Source organism: Cebus imitator, unplaced genomic scaffold, assembly GCF_001604975.1.
Source record: "Cebus imitator isolate Cc_AM_T3 unplaced genomic scaffold, Cebus_imitator-1.0 Scaffold4, whole genome shotgun sequence".
NCBI lineage: Eukaryota > Metazoa > Chordata > Mammalia > Primates > Cebidae > Cebus > Cebus imitator.
In genome coordinates, this window is record NW_016107319.1 from 48,421 (window position 1) to 60,659 (window position 12,239).

General features: G+C 50.0%; 1 protein-coding gene across 4 annotated transcripts in view; it reads left to right on the top strand.

Annotated features, from left to right (window-relative positions):
* ABCC6 (ATP binding cassette subfamily C member 6) overlaps nt 1-12,239 on the top strand; it is a 77,386-nt gene that overhangs the window by 36,695 nt on the left and 28,452 nt on the right. For all 4 annotated transcript variants that reach the window (XM_017533128.2, XM_037740105.1, XM_037740110.1 and 1 more), the window contains 6 exons: nt 1,018-1,144; nt 1,357-1,533; nt 5,840-6,007; nt 6,813-6,987; nt 8,455-8,530; nt 11,394-11,514. In XM_017533128.2, coding sequence (XP_017388617.1) covers nt 1,018-1,144; nt 1,357-1,533; nt 5,840-6,007; nt 6,813-6,987; nt 8,455-8,530; nt 11,394-11,514 — 844 coding nt within the window. The remainder of the gene's footprint in view (nt 1-1,017; nt 1,145-1,356; nt 1,534-5,839; nt 6,008-6,812; nt 6,988-8,454; nt 8,531-11,393; nt 11,515-12,239) is intronic.

A 12,239-nucleotide genomic window follows, 5' to 3' on the forward strand; every position in this document is an offset into this window, starting at 1 on the left:
GAAACAGCAAGGAGGTCAGCATGGCCAAGGCCGAGCCCCTGAGGCACAGAGCGGAAGGAGGCGGGACGTCGCTCATGTCCGTCAGGACTTCAGCTTTGACCCTGAGAGAAATGGGAGTGCTGGCGGGTTTAGTTGGGAAGTGTCATGATCTGACTTGGGTTTTTTGTTTGTTTTTTGAGACAGAGTCTAACTCTGTCGCCAGGCTGGAGTGAAGTGGCGCGATCTCGGCTCACTGCAACCTCTGCCTCCCAGGTTCAAGCGATTCTCCTGCCTCAGCCTCCCAAGTAGCTGGGATTACAGGCACGCGCCACCATGGCCAGCTAATTTTTGTGTTTTTAGTAGATACAGGGTTTCTGTATTGGTCAGGCTGGTCTCAAATTCCCAACCTCAAGTGATACACCCCCCTTGGCCCTCCAAAGTGCTGGCATATCAGGCATGAGCCACTGCTGATTTGGGTTTTAACAGATCCCTCTGGTCATGGGATGGAGAATGGGCTGTGGGACATGGACAGGAGTGGGGCGGGACCAACAGCAGGGGCAGGGAGGGGAGGAAAGAGCCTATTCATTGCAAGAGCCAAGGCAGGAGGCCAGGCTGCTGAAACCCTCAGGCTACTGCCAACTCTGTGTGCATGGGGGTGGACATGCATGCATATGTGTGCATGGTGTGTGTATGTGCACACATGTACATGTGAGCAGGGATTGCTTGCGTATGCGTATGTGCTTTGTGTGTGGATGTGTGACCACATTGTTTATATGCACGTTAGCATGCTTGTATGAGTGTGCAAATGTGCATGCGTGTGTGCACACTTTGTGTGTCCGTATGCATGTACACATGCATAGATGTGCACTGGATGGTTGCTCAAATAGCCAGACAAGGACTGGGACAAGAAGAACAGTCCCACATGTGCCCTTATAGACTCCCAGAGCAGGAAAGCCCAGCTCCATCTGGGGCTCAGCCTTCCCCACAGATGCAGGCTAGACCCCAACCAAGGTCATGTCTTCTCTCTTGCATTGCCAGAATAAACCTCACTGTGCCCCAGGGCTGTCTCCTGGCTGTTGTTGGTCCAGTGGGGGCAGGGAAGTCCTCCCTGCTGTCCGCCCTCCTTGGGGAGCTGTCAAAGGTGGAAGGGTTCATGAGCATCAAGGTGAGGCCACCCCCCTCCTGTCAGCTAGGATGTCCCCACCATCCTGAAAGTCCCCCTTCCTCACTGCCTTCCCACCCCTCCCCATCCCAGCCAAGCTCACTTTCATTCATTCTGTCCACCACCCACCCACCACTGAGGCTCCCAATTTTCCTCAAAGCCTATCCTACCTCTGTCCCCATCGTCCTCCTGTGACCAAAGTAAGTGTGTTTTAGGGTTCAGTGGCCTACATGCCCCAGGAGGCCTGGGTGCAGAACACCTCTGTGGTGGAGAATGTGTGCTTTGGGCAGGAGCTGGAGCCAGCCTGGCTGGAGAGAGTCCTGGAGGCCTGCGCCCTGCGGCCAGATGTGGACAGCTTCCCTGCGGGAGTCCACACTTCAGTTGGGGAGCAGGTGAGAGTCTCAGGGTCTTTGTGGGACAGGAGACGTTGCAGTTGGGGGTCATTTGGGTCCCTGACTCATCATGGGCAGTATGATAGAGAAATTGGGGGAGTGGTCACGGAAGTGGGGAGAAGAGGGCTCAGCTCAGGATCAAGTGTGTGGTAGGTGCTTAATAATCAGAATTGATGAGTAGAGATGGACACAGAGAGAGGCAGGGAGTTGTATCAGGAATTGGTGGTGAGGGGCTCTCTGACAACTGAGAGTGAGGAGACCTTCTTCCTGTCTTTCTCTGCCCTGCCTTGCTGGGTGACGTTGATCTGATTGCTTCCCCTCTCTGGGCCTCACCAAAGGGTCTGGACAAAGATATCCAAGACACAGGATATATGCATCTAGAGCTATGGATTGGGCAGGAGTTGGCAAACTGTGACCCTCAGGCCAAATCCAGCCTGACACTTCTGTTTTTTATTTTATTTTATTTTTTGAGATGGATTCTTGCTCTGTTGTGCAGGCTGGAGTGCAGTGGTGCAATCTCAGCTCACTGCAACCTCTGCCTCCCACATTCAAGCGATTGTCCGACCTCAGCCTCCTGAGTAGCTGGGATTTCAGGCACACCACACCTGGCTAATTTTTGTATTTTTAGTAAAGACAGGGTTTCACCATGTTGGCTAGGCTGGTCTCGAACTCCTGACCTCAGGTGGTCTCCCTGTCTCCCTCAGAGTCAAAGCCCAAGTTGTGACAATCCCTGGCAAGGTCCCTGTGACCTGGCTGTGGTACCCATCAGCCCCATCTCTCATCATCTCTCGGCTTCACTCCAGCCTCCAGAGTCTCTGTAATGTTCCCTGATCCCCCAAAGCTCACTCTGACCCCAGGGCCTTTGCACCTGCTGTTCCCTCTGCTGGAAAGCTCTCCCCAGGAGTCCCCAGGGCTCATCCCTCATGTCTATCACCTTCAAAGAGAGGCCTTTCCTGACCACCTTATCCACCACGACAGCGCCCCTGCTCATGCTAGTGCACTCCACACCTGCACCTGATTTCTCTTTCCTTCCTTCCTTCCTTCCTTCTCTCTCTTTTCTTTATTTTCTTTTTCCCTTCTTTCCTTCCTTCCTTTCTTTTCTTTCTTTTCTTTTGTTTTCGACAGCCCCATTTTGTTCCCCAGGCGGAGTTCAGTGGTACAGTCACGGCTCACTGCAACCTCCACCTCCTGGGTGAGTGGAGATGGGGTTTCACCATATTGGCCAGGCTGGTCTTGAACTCCTGACCTCAAGGGACCCATCCCACTCAGCCTCCCAAAGTGTTGGGATTACAGGCGTGAGCCACCACTCCTGGCCGGCCGCCCCTGCTTTTGTATTTATTTTTCATAGTGCTCTCCACCCGACATGCTGTCTGTGTTACTGGTTTGTTTATGAATCACTTGTCTCTCTCCCCCTCATTAGAATGATGGATCCATTAAGAGAGCAGCAGCTTTGTTTTGCTCATTGCTGTTTCCCCAAAGCCTAGAACCCTGCCAGGTATATGATAAGCAGGCAGTAGTTATTCATAGAATGAATGAATGTAAGAATGAATGAATGGCTGGGTACAGTGGCTTATGCCTGTAATCCCAGCACTTTGGGAGGCCCAGGTGGGTGGATTGCTTGAGGTCAAGAGTTTGAGACTAGCCTGGCCAACATGGTGAAACCCCATCCCTAGTAAAAATACAAAAATTAGCTCGGAATGGTAGTGCATGCCTGTAATCTCAGCTACTCAGGAGGCTGAGGCAGGAGAATTGCCTACACCCAGGAGGCGGAGGTTGCAGTGAGTTGAGATCACACCACTGCCCTCCAGTCTGGGTGAAGGAGTGAGACTGTCTCAAAAATAAATAAAAATAATTAAAAGAATGAATGAAAGACAAGAAGTCCTTGATAGAAGGAATAAGTTATAGTAATTGGTAGTACACAAGGGAAATTATAGCAAATGATAATTTATTTGTATATTTCAAGATAGCTAGACGAGAAGGATTGTCATGTTCCCAATACAAAAGATAAATATTTGAGGTGATAACTGTCTCAGTTACCCTGATATGATCATTACATAGTGTCTACAGCAGGGGTTCCCAACCCCTCGGCCACGGATCAGTACCAGTCTGTGGTCTGTTTTTTTTGTTTGTTTTTTTGGATCTTTTTGAGACAGAGTCTCACTCTGTGCAGTGGATCTTGGCTGACTGCAACCTCTACCTCGGAAGTTCAAGCAGTTCTCCTCTCTCAGCTTCCCAGGTAGCTGGGACTATAGGCATGCACCACCACATCCAGCTAATTTTTGTATTTTTAGTAGAGACAGGGTTTCACCATGTTGGCCAGGCTGGTCTGGAACTCCTGACCTCAGGTGATTCGCCTGCTTCAGCCTCCCAAAGTGCTGGGATTACAAGCATGAGCCACTGCACCTGGCCTTTTTTTATTTTTTTATTTTTTGGGTTTTTTTTGTTGTTGTTGTTGTTTTGAGATGGAGTTTCGCTCTTGTTACCCAGGCTGGAGTGCAATGGCGCGATCTCGGCTCACCGCAACCTCCGCCTCCTGGGTTCAGGCAATTCTCCTGCCTCAGCCTCCTGAGTAGCTGGGATTACAGGCACGTGCCACCATGCCCAGCTAATTTTTTGTATTTTTTTAGTAGAGACGGGGTTTCACCATGTTGATCAGGATGGTCTCGATCTCTTGGCCTCGTGATCCACCCACCTTGGCCTCCCACAGTGCTGGGATTACAGGCTTGAGCCACCGCGCCCGGCCAATTTTTTTATTTTTTAAATGAAGTTTTACTCTTGTTGTCCAGGCTGCAGTGCAATGGTGCTATCTTGGCCCACTGCAACCTCCACTTCCTGGGTTCAAGCGATTCTCCTGCCTCAGCCTCCCTAGTAGCTGGGATTACAGGTGCGAGCCACCATGCCTGGCTAATTTTTGTATTTTTAGTAGTGACGGAGTGTCTCCGTGTCGATCAGGCTGGTCTCAAACCCCTGACTTCAGGTGATCGGCCTACCTCGCCCTCCCAAAGTGCTGGGATTACAGGTGTGAGCCACCGCGCCCGGCTCACCTGTTAGGAACTGGGCGGGCAGCACAGCAGGTGAGCAGCGGGCAGGCAAGGGAGGCTTCGTCTGTGTTCACAGCCACTCCTTATTGCTGGCATCACCGCCTGAGCTCCACCTCCTGTCAGATCAGTGGCAGTGTTAGAGTCTCATAGGAGCGCAAACCCTACTGTAAACAGCACATGCAAGGAATCTGGGCTGTGTGCTCCTTATGAGAATCCAATGCCTGATGATCTGTCACTGTCTCCCATCACCCCCAGAAGGGACCATCTAGTTTCAGGAAGACAAGCTTAGGGCTCCCACTGATTCTGCATTAGTGTGAGTTGTGTAAGTACTTCATTACATGTTACAATGTAACAGTAATAGAAGTAGGCCTGGTGCAGGGGCTCATGCCTGTCATCCCAGCACTTTGGGAGGCCAAGGTGAGTGGATCGCCTGAGGTCAGGAGGTAGAGACCAGCCTGGCCAACATGGTGAAACCCCATCTCTATTAAAAATACAAAAACAAGCCAGGTGTGGTGGCAGGTGCCTGTAATCCCAGCTACTTGGGAGGCTGAGGCAGGGGAATTGCTTGAACCCAGGAGGTTGCAGTGAGCCTAGATCACACCACTGCACTGCAGCCGGGTGACAAGAGCAAGACTTCCTCTCAATTAACAATAATAATAACAATAATAGAAGTAAGGCACACAATAAATGTAATGTGCTTGAATCATCCTAAAACCAATCCCCTGCCCCCAGGTCTGTGGAAAAATTGTCTTCTACAAAACTGGTCCCTGGTGCCAAAAAGGTTGGGGACCACTGCTCTACAGGCATCAAAATATCACCTGTGCCCCTCAAATAGGTACAGCTATTACATGTCAATAACAACCAAAACAAATAAAAATTTTAAATGGAAAGGTAGGACTGAAAAGCTACCGCTGGATCAGGGAATAGGGAAATGAGTGGTGTCCTCATTGTAGGTGGTCTCAGTGGAGGAAGGGAAAGAGAAGTTGGACTAAAATGGACACAAAGAGTGAGCAGAGTGTATTGGGAAGTGTATGGAACTCCTCCAGGAAGCGTGCCGGAGAGGGGAGAAGTGAGGTCGGGTAAGGATGGAGGTGATGCTGGCTTGCAAGTGAGTGCCTTTGAAGCTGGGTGAAGGCCTAGGGGACAGGCATGGCGAGCTGCACCTCACCCTGATGGGCAGATGTGCCCCAACCTGCCCCAGCCTGGGCTCCCCAGTTTCACCCTGTAGATGCACACTCAGGACGCTGTCCCTTTTGTGGCCACAGGGCATGCATCTCTCTGGGGGCCAGAAGCAGCGGCTGAGCCTGGCCCGGGCTGTGTACAGAAAGGCAGCTGTGTACCTGCTGGATGACCCCCTGGCAGCCCTAGATGCCCACGTCGGCCAGCACGTCTTCAGCCAGGTCATCGGGCCTGGTGGGCTACTCCAGGGAACAGTAAGTTTGGGAACATGTGTCAGAGGGCACAGAGCAAAGGCAGAGGATGCCCTTAGCATCCAGTCCTAACCCAGGTTTTTCTCATCCCTCCCTTCCACTTGAGTCCAGTTTTCCTCTTTGTATGGGTCAGCTTTTGCTGTGATGATGCTACGTAACAAACAACCCCTCATATTCCATCGGCTTACAACAGCAGCTGTTTCTTGCTTATGCGTCTGTGGTTTAACTACTACAGCTCTGCCTTGGATGGTTGGCCTGGGTCAGATGGACTCCTTGTCTTCTTGTTTTGAGACACAGGCTGAAGGAGTCCCCTCAGTTTCTCTATTTGGGCATGCTGTTTTCAAGAAAGATAGCAGGAGCACAAGAAGGGGAGCTGTCCCCACTCTGAGTCCAGGGACAACATGCCCACCCCAACCCCCAGCTCTAGGAGGCTGGCCAAGCACATGTGTGTAGCTTTTCCTTCCTTCCTTCTTGTTCTCTCTCTCTTTTTTTTTTTTTTTGAGTCTTGCTCTGTCACTCATGTTGGAGTGCTGTGGTGCAATCTCAGCTCACTGCAGCCTCCACCTCCCAGGTTCAAGTGATTTTCATGCCTCAGCCTCCGAAGTAGTTGGGACTACAGGTATGCACCACCATACCTAGCTAATTTTTGTATTTTTAGTAGAGACAGGACTTAGCCATGTCAGCCAGGCTGATCTCAAACTCCTGACCTCAGGTGATCAACCTGCCTTGGCCTCCCAAAGTGCTGGGATTACACGTGTGAGCCACTGCACCCAGCCACATGTGTAATTTCTACCCCTTCCCTGTCCAGACACGGATTCTCGTGACCCACGCGCTCCACATCCTGCCCCAGGTTGATTGGATCGTGGTGCTGGCAGATGGGGCCATCGCAGAGATGGGTTCCTACCAGGAGCTTCTGCACAAGAAGGGGGCCCTCATGAGTCTTCTGGATCAAGCTGGACAGCCAGGAGATAGTGGAGAAGGAGGTACTAGGTGGGCTTTGCTGATTCTCCGTGCCTGGTTCCTGCCACTCTTGGGGGGAAAGGCTCAAAAGGTCCTACCAGCATGAGTGGATTGCTCTGGTCACACCCTCCCTGCAGGCCTAGGCCTGGAAGCAGATGACTCTCCACTAGGTCACCTCTCTCCAAGAAGAGCCAATAACACCATCTACGAGCCAGGGGCTGTGCTAAGTGCTTCTGTAAAAAATACACTGTTTGATTTGATTCTCACCGTATCCCAGAGGCATGTGAAGGTATTGCTGTCATTTTACAGATAAGCAGACTGAGGCACAGAGAGTTAAATCACTTGCCTGAGGTCACAGATTAGAACTTGAGTGTGTCCAACTCCACAATCCATGCTTGCAGTTGCTATGGAGACAGCACAAGAAGGTTTTGGTGCGTAGAAAGCTACACCATGCCAGCTAGAGTTTCTAATAATCCAAAGAACACAAAGTGCGCTGGATACATGACAAGGTTCTGGAAATGAAGTTGCCAGGCCAAGCTTGGCAACCCACAATGACTGAAATGTAGCAATGAACCACACAGCACAGATGTTAGCTCAATGAATCAACATAATGCCCCTGTGAGGCTGGTACTAGAATCATTTCCATTTTACAGACGAGGAAACTGAGGCCTAGTAGTTAAGGAACTAGTCCCAGATTATGTGGTTTATAAGTGGTAGCACTGGGATTTGAACCCAAGCAACTTGATTCCAGAGAATGTGTTTTTTAATCACTTCGGCTCCACACTATCCTTCATGACAAAGCAGGGACTCACACCCAGGTCTCCCTCAATCTCAGGCTTTGCCTCGTCTGAGAACATCTGCTTAGCACTGCCCCACCCTGGTAAAAACCCTAAGTGTTGATTCACAATGTCACAGTTCTGAAGATTGAAGCTAGAACTTGCCTGTTGGTATTGGTCAACTTTTGTTGCAATGATGCTGTGTAACAAATAGCCCCCCAAATATCAGCAGCTTAAAATAGCAGTTATTTCTTGCTTACAGGTCTATGGTTAAACTACTACAGCTGTGCCTTCATTTACTGGCCACACCTGGGGGATAGTGGGGGGGAAGTGTCATTTCTGGTGTAGATGGTACCTGAGGGTAGTTGAGAGCCAGAAAAGAGCATTCCAGACATAAGGAACTACTTGAGCAAGGCTGTCGGGGGAAACAGAGATAACAAGTTTGTACAGTGTTCACTGCTGTTTTTCCAACATCAAGTTCATAGCAGGTGCTCAATTATACACCAATTGAAGAAATGAATGAGTGAGTGAATGAATGTCTAAATGGTGTTTCTGGAATAACTCAGAGTTGGGTGTTGAGAGAGGCTGCTGGAGAGGTGGCAGGAGCCAGCTCAGGGGAAATGGATGGTCAGAGCAGTTAAGGCCACATGGTCAGTGGGTGTCAAAGTGAGTATCTGGACTGTGTTGTGTGACGGGACGCTCTTGACCTTGTAGAAACAGAACCTGGGACCAGCACCAAGGACCCCAGAGACTCCTCTGCAGGCAGGAGGCCTGAGCTTAGACCCGAGAGGTGAGTCCACCATGGTGCCACACTCAGAAGGGCACAGGCTAAAGCTGACATTGCTGAAGGGACCGCCTGCATCTCAGGCAGTTAGGGGGCAACCAAAACCATTATGGATGGAGCACCTGCTGAAGCCCCCCATGGTGCCCAACCAAGGGATAATTGACCAAAATCGGTCCAGTTGGTCAAGATGATTAGGTCCCCACAGGGCCAGTTCGTGGGATGAACATATGTCTTCCAGCGAGGTGGACGTCTTCAAGGGGGCCGAGCCAGCTTGTTGGAGTTGTCTGAATGCTGCAGTAGCGCAGGGCTGGTTCCAGAGAAAGATCCCCTCAACAGTTGTTAGCCACCATGCCAGGCCCGGTCATTTATGCTTTCACAGGCGGGCTATGAATAGGGCTTGGGTCTGTACACACAGCATCACTTGCTGCTGGCCAGAACGTACACCCTACAGGCAAGGGTCCAGGAGGAGGCCTGTGGTTCCCTCTTCACTTGGCTCCCTCCAGCTAGGACACAGCTAGGCTCACTGTGGGGCTGTCTGGAGCAGAAAGACCTGCTGCCTGATCCTCTCCCTTATTAATAAGCGGGGTCTTGGGAAGCAGAACCACAGGCCACTGGTACCAGGTGGTCTGAGCTTAAGTGCCTTCTATAAAGGAGTGCAGGGCAGCAGGAATCCTGAGGGGCTTCAGTCCCTCGGGATCACTGGGGCTGATCCCTGTCCCAGCTAGTCAACCTGACGGCACTTCTCAGTCACCCACTGAGCAATCCCACCATTTTCACAGTGCGCAAGAATCTGAAGTAAGGCTGGGCACGGTGGCTAATGCCTGTAATCCCAGCACTATGGGAGGCCAAGGCGGGTGGATCACCTGAGTTCGGGAGTTTGAGACCAGCCTGACCAACATGAAGAAACCCCATCTCTACTAAAAGTACAAAAAATTCGCTGGGCGTGATGGTGTGCGTCTGTAATCCCAGCTACTCGGAGACTGAGGCAGGAGAATCGCTTGAACCCGGGTGGTGGAGGTTGCAGTGAGCCGAGATCGTGCCATTGCACTCCAGCCTGGGCAACAAGAGCAAAACTCTGTCTCTAAAAAGAAAAGAAAAAAAAAAAGAATCTGAAATAAGATCAGATAGATAGGTAGTCATGTTCAAAGAAAACCCTTTGACACATTAAGGCTGGGCACAGCAACGCACACCTGTAATATCAGCACTTTGGGAGGCCAAGGTGCATGGATCAGCTGATGTCAGGAGTTCGAGACCAGCGAAGCCAACATGGCAAAACACACTCTACTAAAAATACAAAAATTAGCTGGGCCTGGTGGTGCACACCTGTAGTCCCAGCCACTCGGGAGGCTGAGTCCTGAGAATTCCTTGAACCCAGGAGGCGGAGGTTGCTGTGAGCAGAGATCATGCTACTGCACTCTGGCCTGGGCAACAGAGTGATACTCCGTTTCAAAAAGAAAAAAACTAACCTCTATCAAATTTAATGTGTCTAAGATTTGTTTTGTTTTGTTTTTGAAACAATCTCTCTCTCTATCTTAGGCTGGAGTGCAGTGGCACAATCTCGGCTCACTGCAACCTCTGCCTCCCGTGTTCAAGTGATTCTCATGCCTCAGCCTTCTGAGTAGCTGGGACTACAGGCATGAACCACCAGACCCAGCTAATTTTTGTATTTTTAGTAGAAACAGGGTTTTGCAATGTTGGCCAGGCTGGTCTCAAACTCCTAACCTCAGGTGATCCGCCTGCCTTGGCCTCCCAAAGGGCTGGGATTACAGGCGTGAACCAGGGAACCTGGCTGACAGAGGTTAATCTAGCAAAGAATTATCCACACATTGGGCAGCCCCTGAGCCAGAATACATCCAGAGAGGCTCTGGTACAGCCAAGTGGTCAAAGGTGAATGGGCAGAAAAAGGAAAGTGAAGGACAGGAAACAGAAGTGAGGTACAGAAACAGCCAGATTGGTTGCAGCTCAGCGTTTGCTTTATTTGAACATAGTTTGAACAGTTGGCTGCTTTTGATTGGCTGAAATTCAATGATTGACACAGAAGTAGGGTGCAGTTTGTTTGCAAATGAGTCCAGTTAAGTTACAGTTCACTAAGAACGGGAAAACCTTTAGGCCAAACTTAAAATATGTAAGGAGACAGCTTTAGGCTAAACTTAATTTAATAGTAGATAGGTAGACAAGTATATGTAGATATACAGGTATGTAGATGAATGGATAAATGGATGGATGGATGGATAAATAGATACCATGTTTACGGCTGATGAAACTGAAGCACAGAGGTTAAAGCTCACTCATCCACAGATAAGACATTCAGAAGGTCTTTAGCATCTGAATTGTGCATAATTTATATTCTGCTAGTTGGACTGACAAATCTGATGGTAAACAGTAGGGGCAAAACAATTGCAACAAAGCTTGAACCAAAATGAAAGTTTTGAGAACATGCTGGGTGAGGCAGCTCATGCCTATAATCCCAGCACTTTGGGAGGCTGAGGTGGGCGGATTGCTTGAGCTCAGGAATTTAAGACCAACCTGGGGACCATAGCAAGACCCTGTCTCAAAAAAGAAAAAAATAAGAAAATTCTGAGAACAGAGTTCCAGTGGTGGGCAAATTAAGTTCATCCTGTGAATGGCATCTGAAGAATGGGCTTGCTTGACTCTGGGGTAATAGATGGCATTTAGCTGGGTACCACACACACAGAAGGGAAGTGGGGTAGATAACTGGTCAGTATTCTGTTAGTTGAATGAATGAATGAATGAATGAATGAAGAGTGTACCCTGAACTCAATGGCTGTCAGTGGGCCTTAGGGTTTGGCACATACACCCCACCATTGGTAGAGACACTGACTTCCTCTTCATTTCCTCTAAATGACAGGTCCATCAAGTCAGTCCCTGAGAAGGACCACACCGCTTCAGAAGCCCAGACGGGGGTTCCTCTAGATGACCCCGACAGGGCAGCACCGCCAACAGGAAAGGACAGTGCGCAGTATGGCAGGGTAAGCACCAGCTTGGCCCACCCCTCCCCAGCCACTGCTGCTGCCCCCCGAGCCCAAGTCCTCCTACCAGATGTAGCAGTTGGCAGTGGGGTGGCGGTGATACTCACCTTTCTTGAGCACCTACTATGTGCCAGTAGCATTCTAGAGCCTCATTTTCTTAATCCTCATAACCACTCTAAAAATAGATATGAAAGCTCTATTTTAGACATAAATAACTCTTTATTTTGAGAGGATGGCTCGCTCACTCACCCAGGCTGGACTGCAGTGATGTAATCAGCTCACTGCAGCCTTGACCTCCTGGGCTCAAGCAATCCTTCTACCTCAGTCTCTCAAGTAGCTGGGACTACAGGCATGTGCCATCATGCCCAGCTAATTTTTGTACTTTTAGTAGAAATGGGGTTTTGCCAAGTTGCCCAGGTTGGTCTTGAACTTCTGGGCTTAAGTGATCCTCCTACCTCTGCCTCCTATAGTGCTGGGATACAGGCATGAGCCACTGTGCCCAGCCAAGAAACTGAAGTCTTAAAAAGTTAAGACACTTGTTGGTGTTCTCATAGTCAGCCTGGGACTCAACATGGGACCCAAATCTAGGCCGGTCTGTCTGAAGCTTATACTGTTTCTCCTCTTCTATACGGCTACATACCTCCACCCACCTACTTTTCCATTCCATTATCCACCACAATGCACATCCACCCACCCACCCACTCACCCATCCATCCCACCCACTC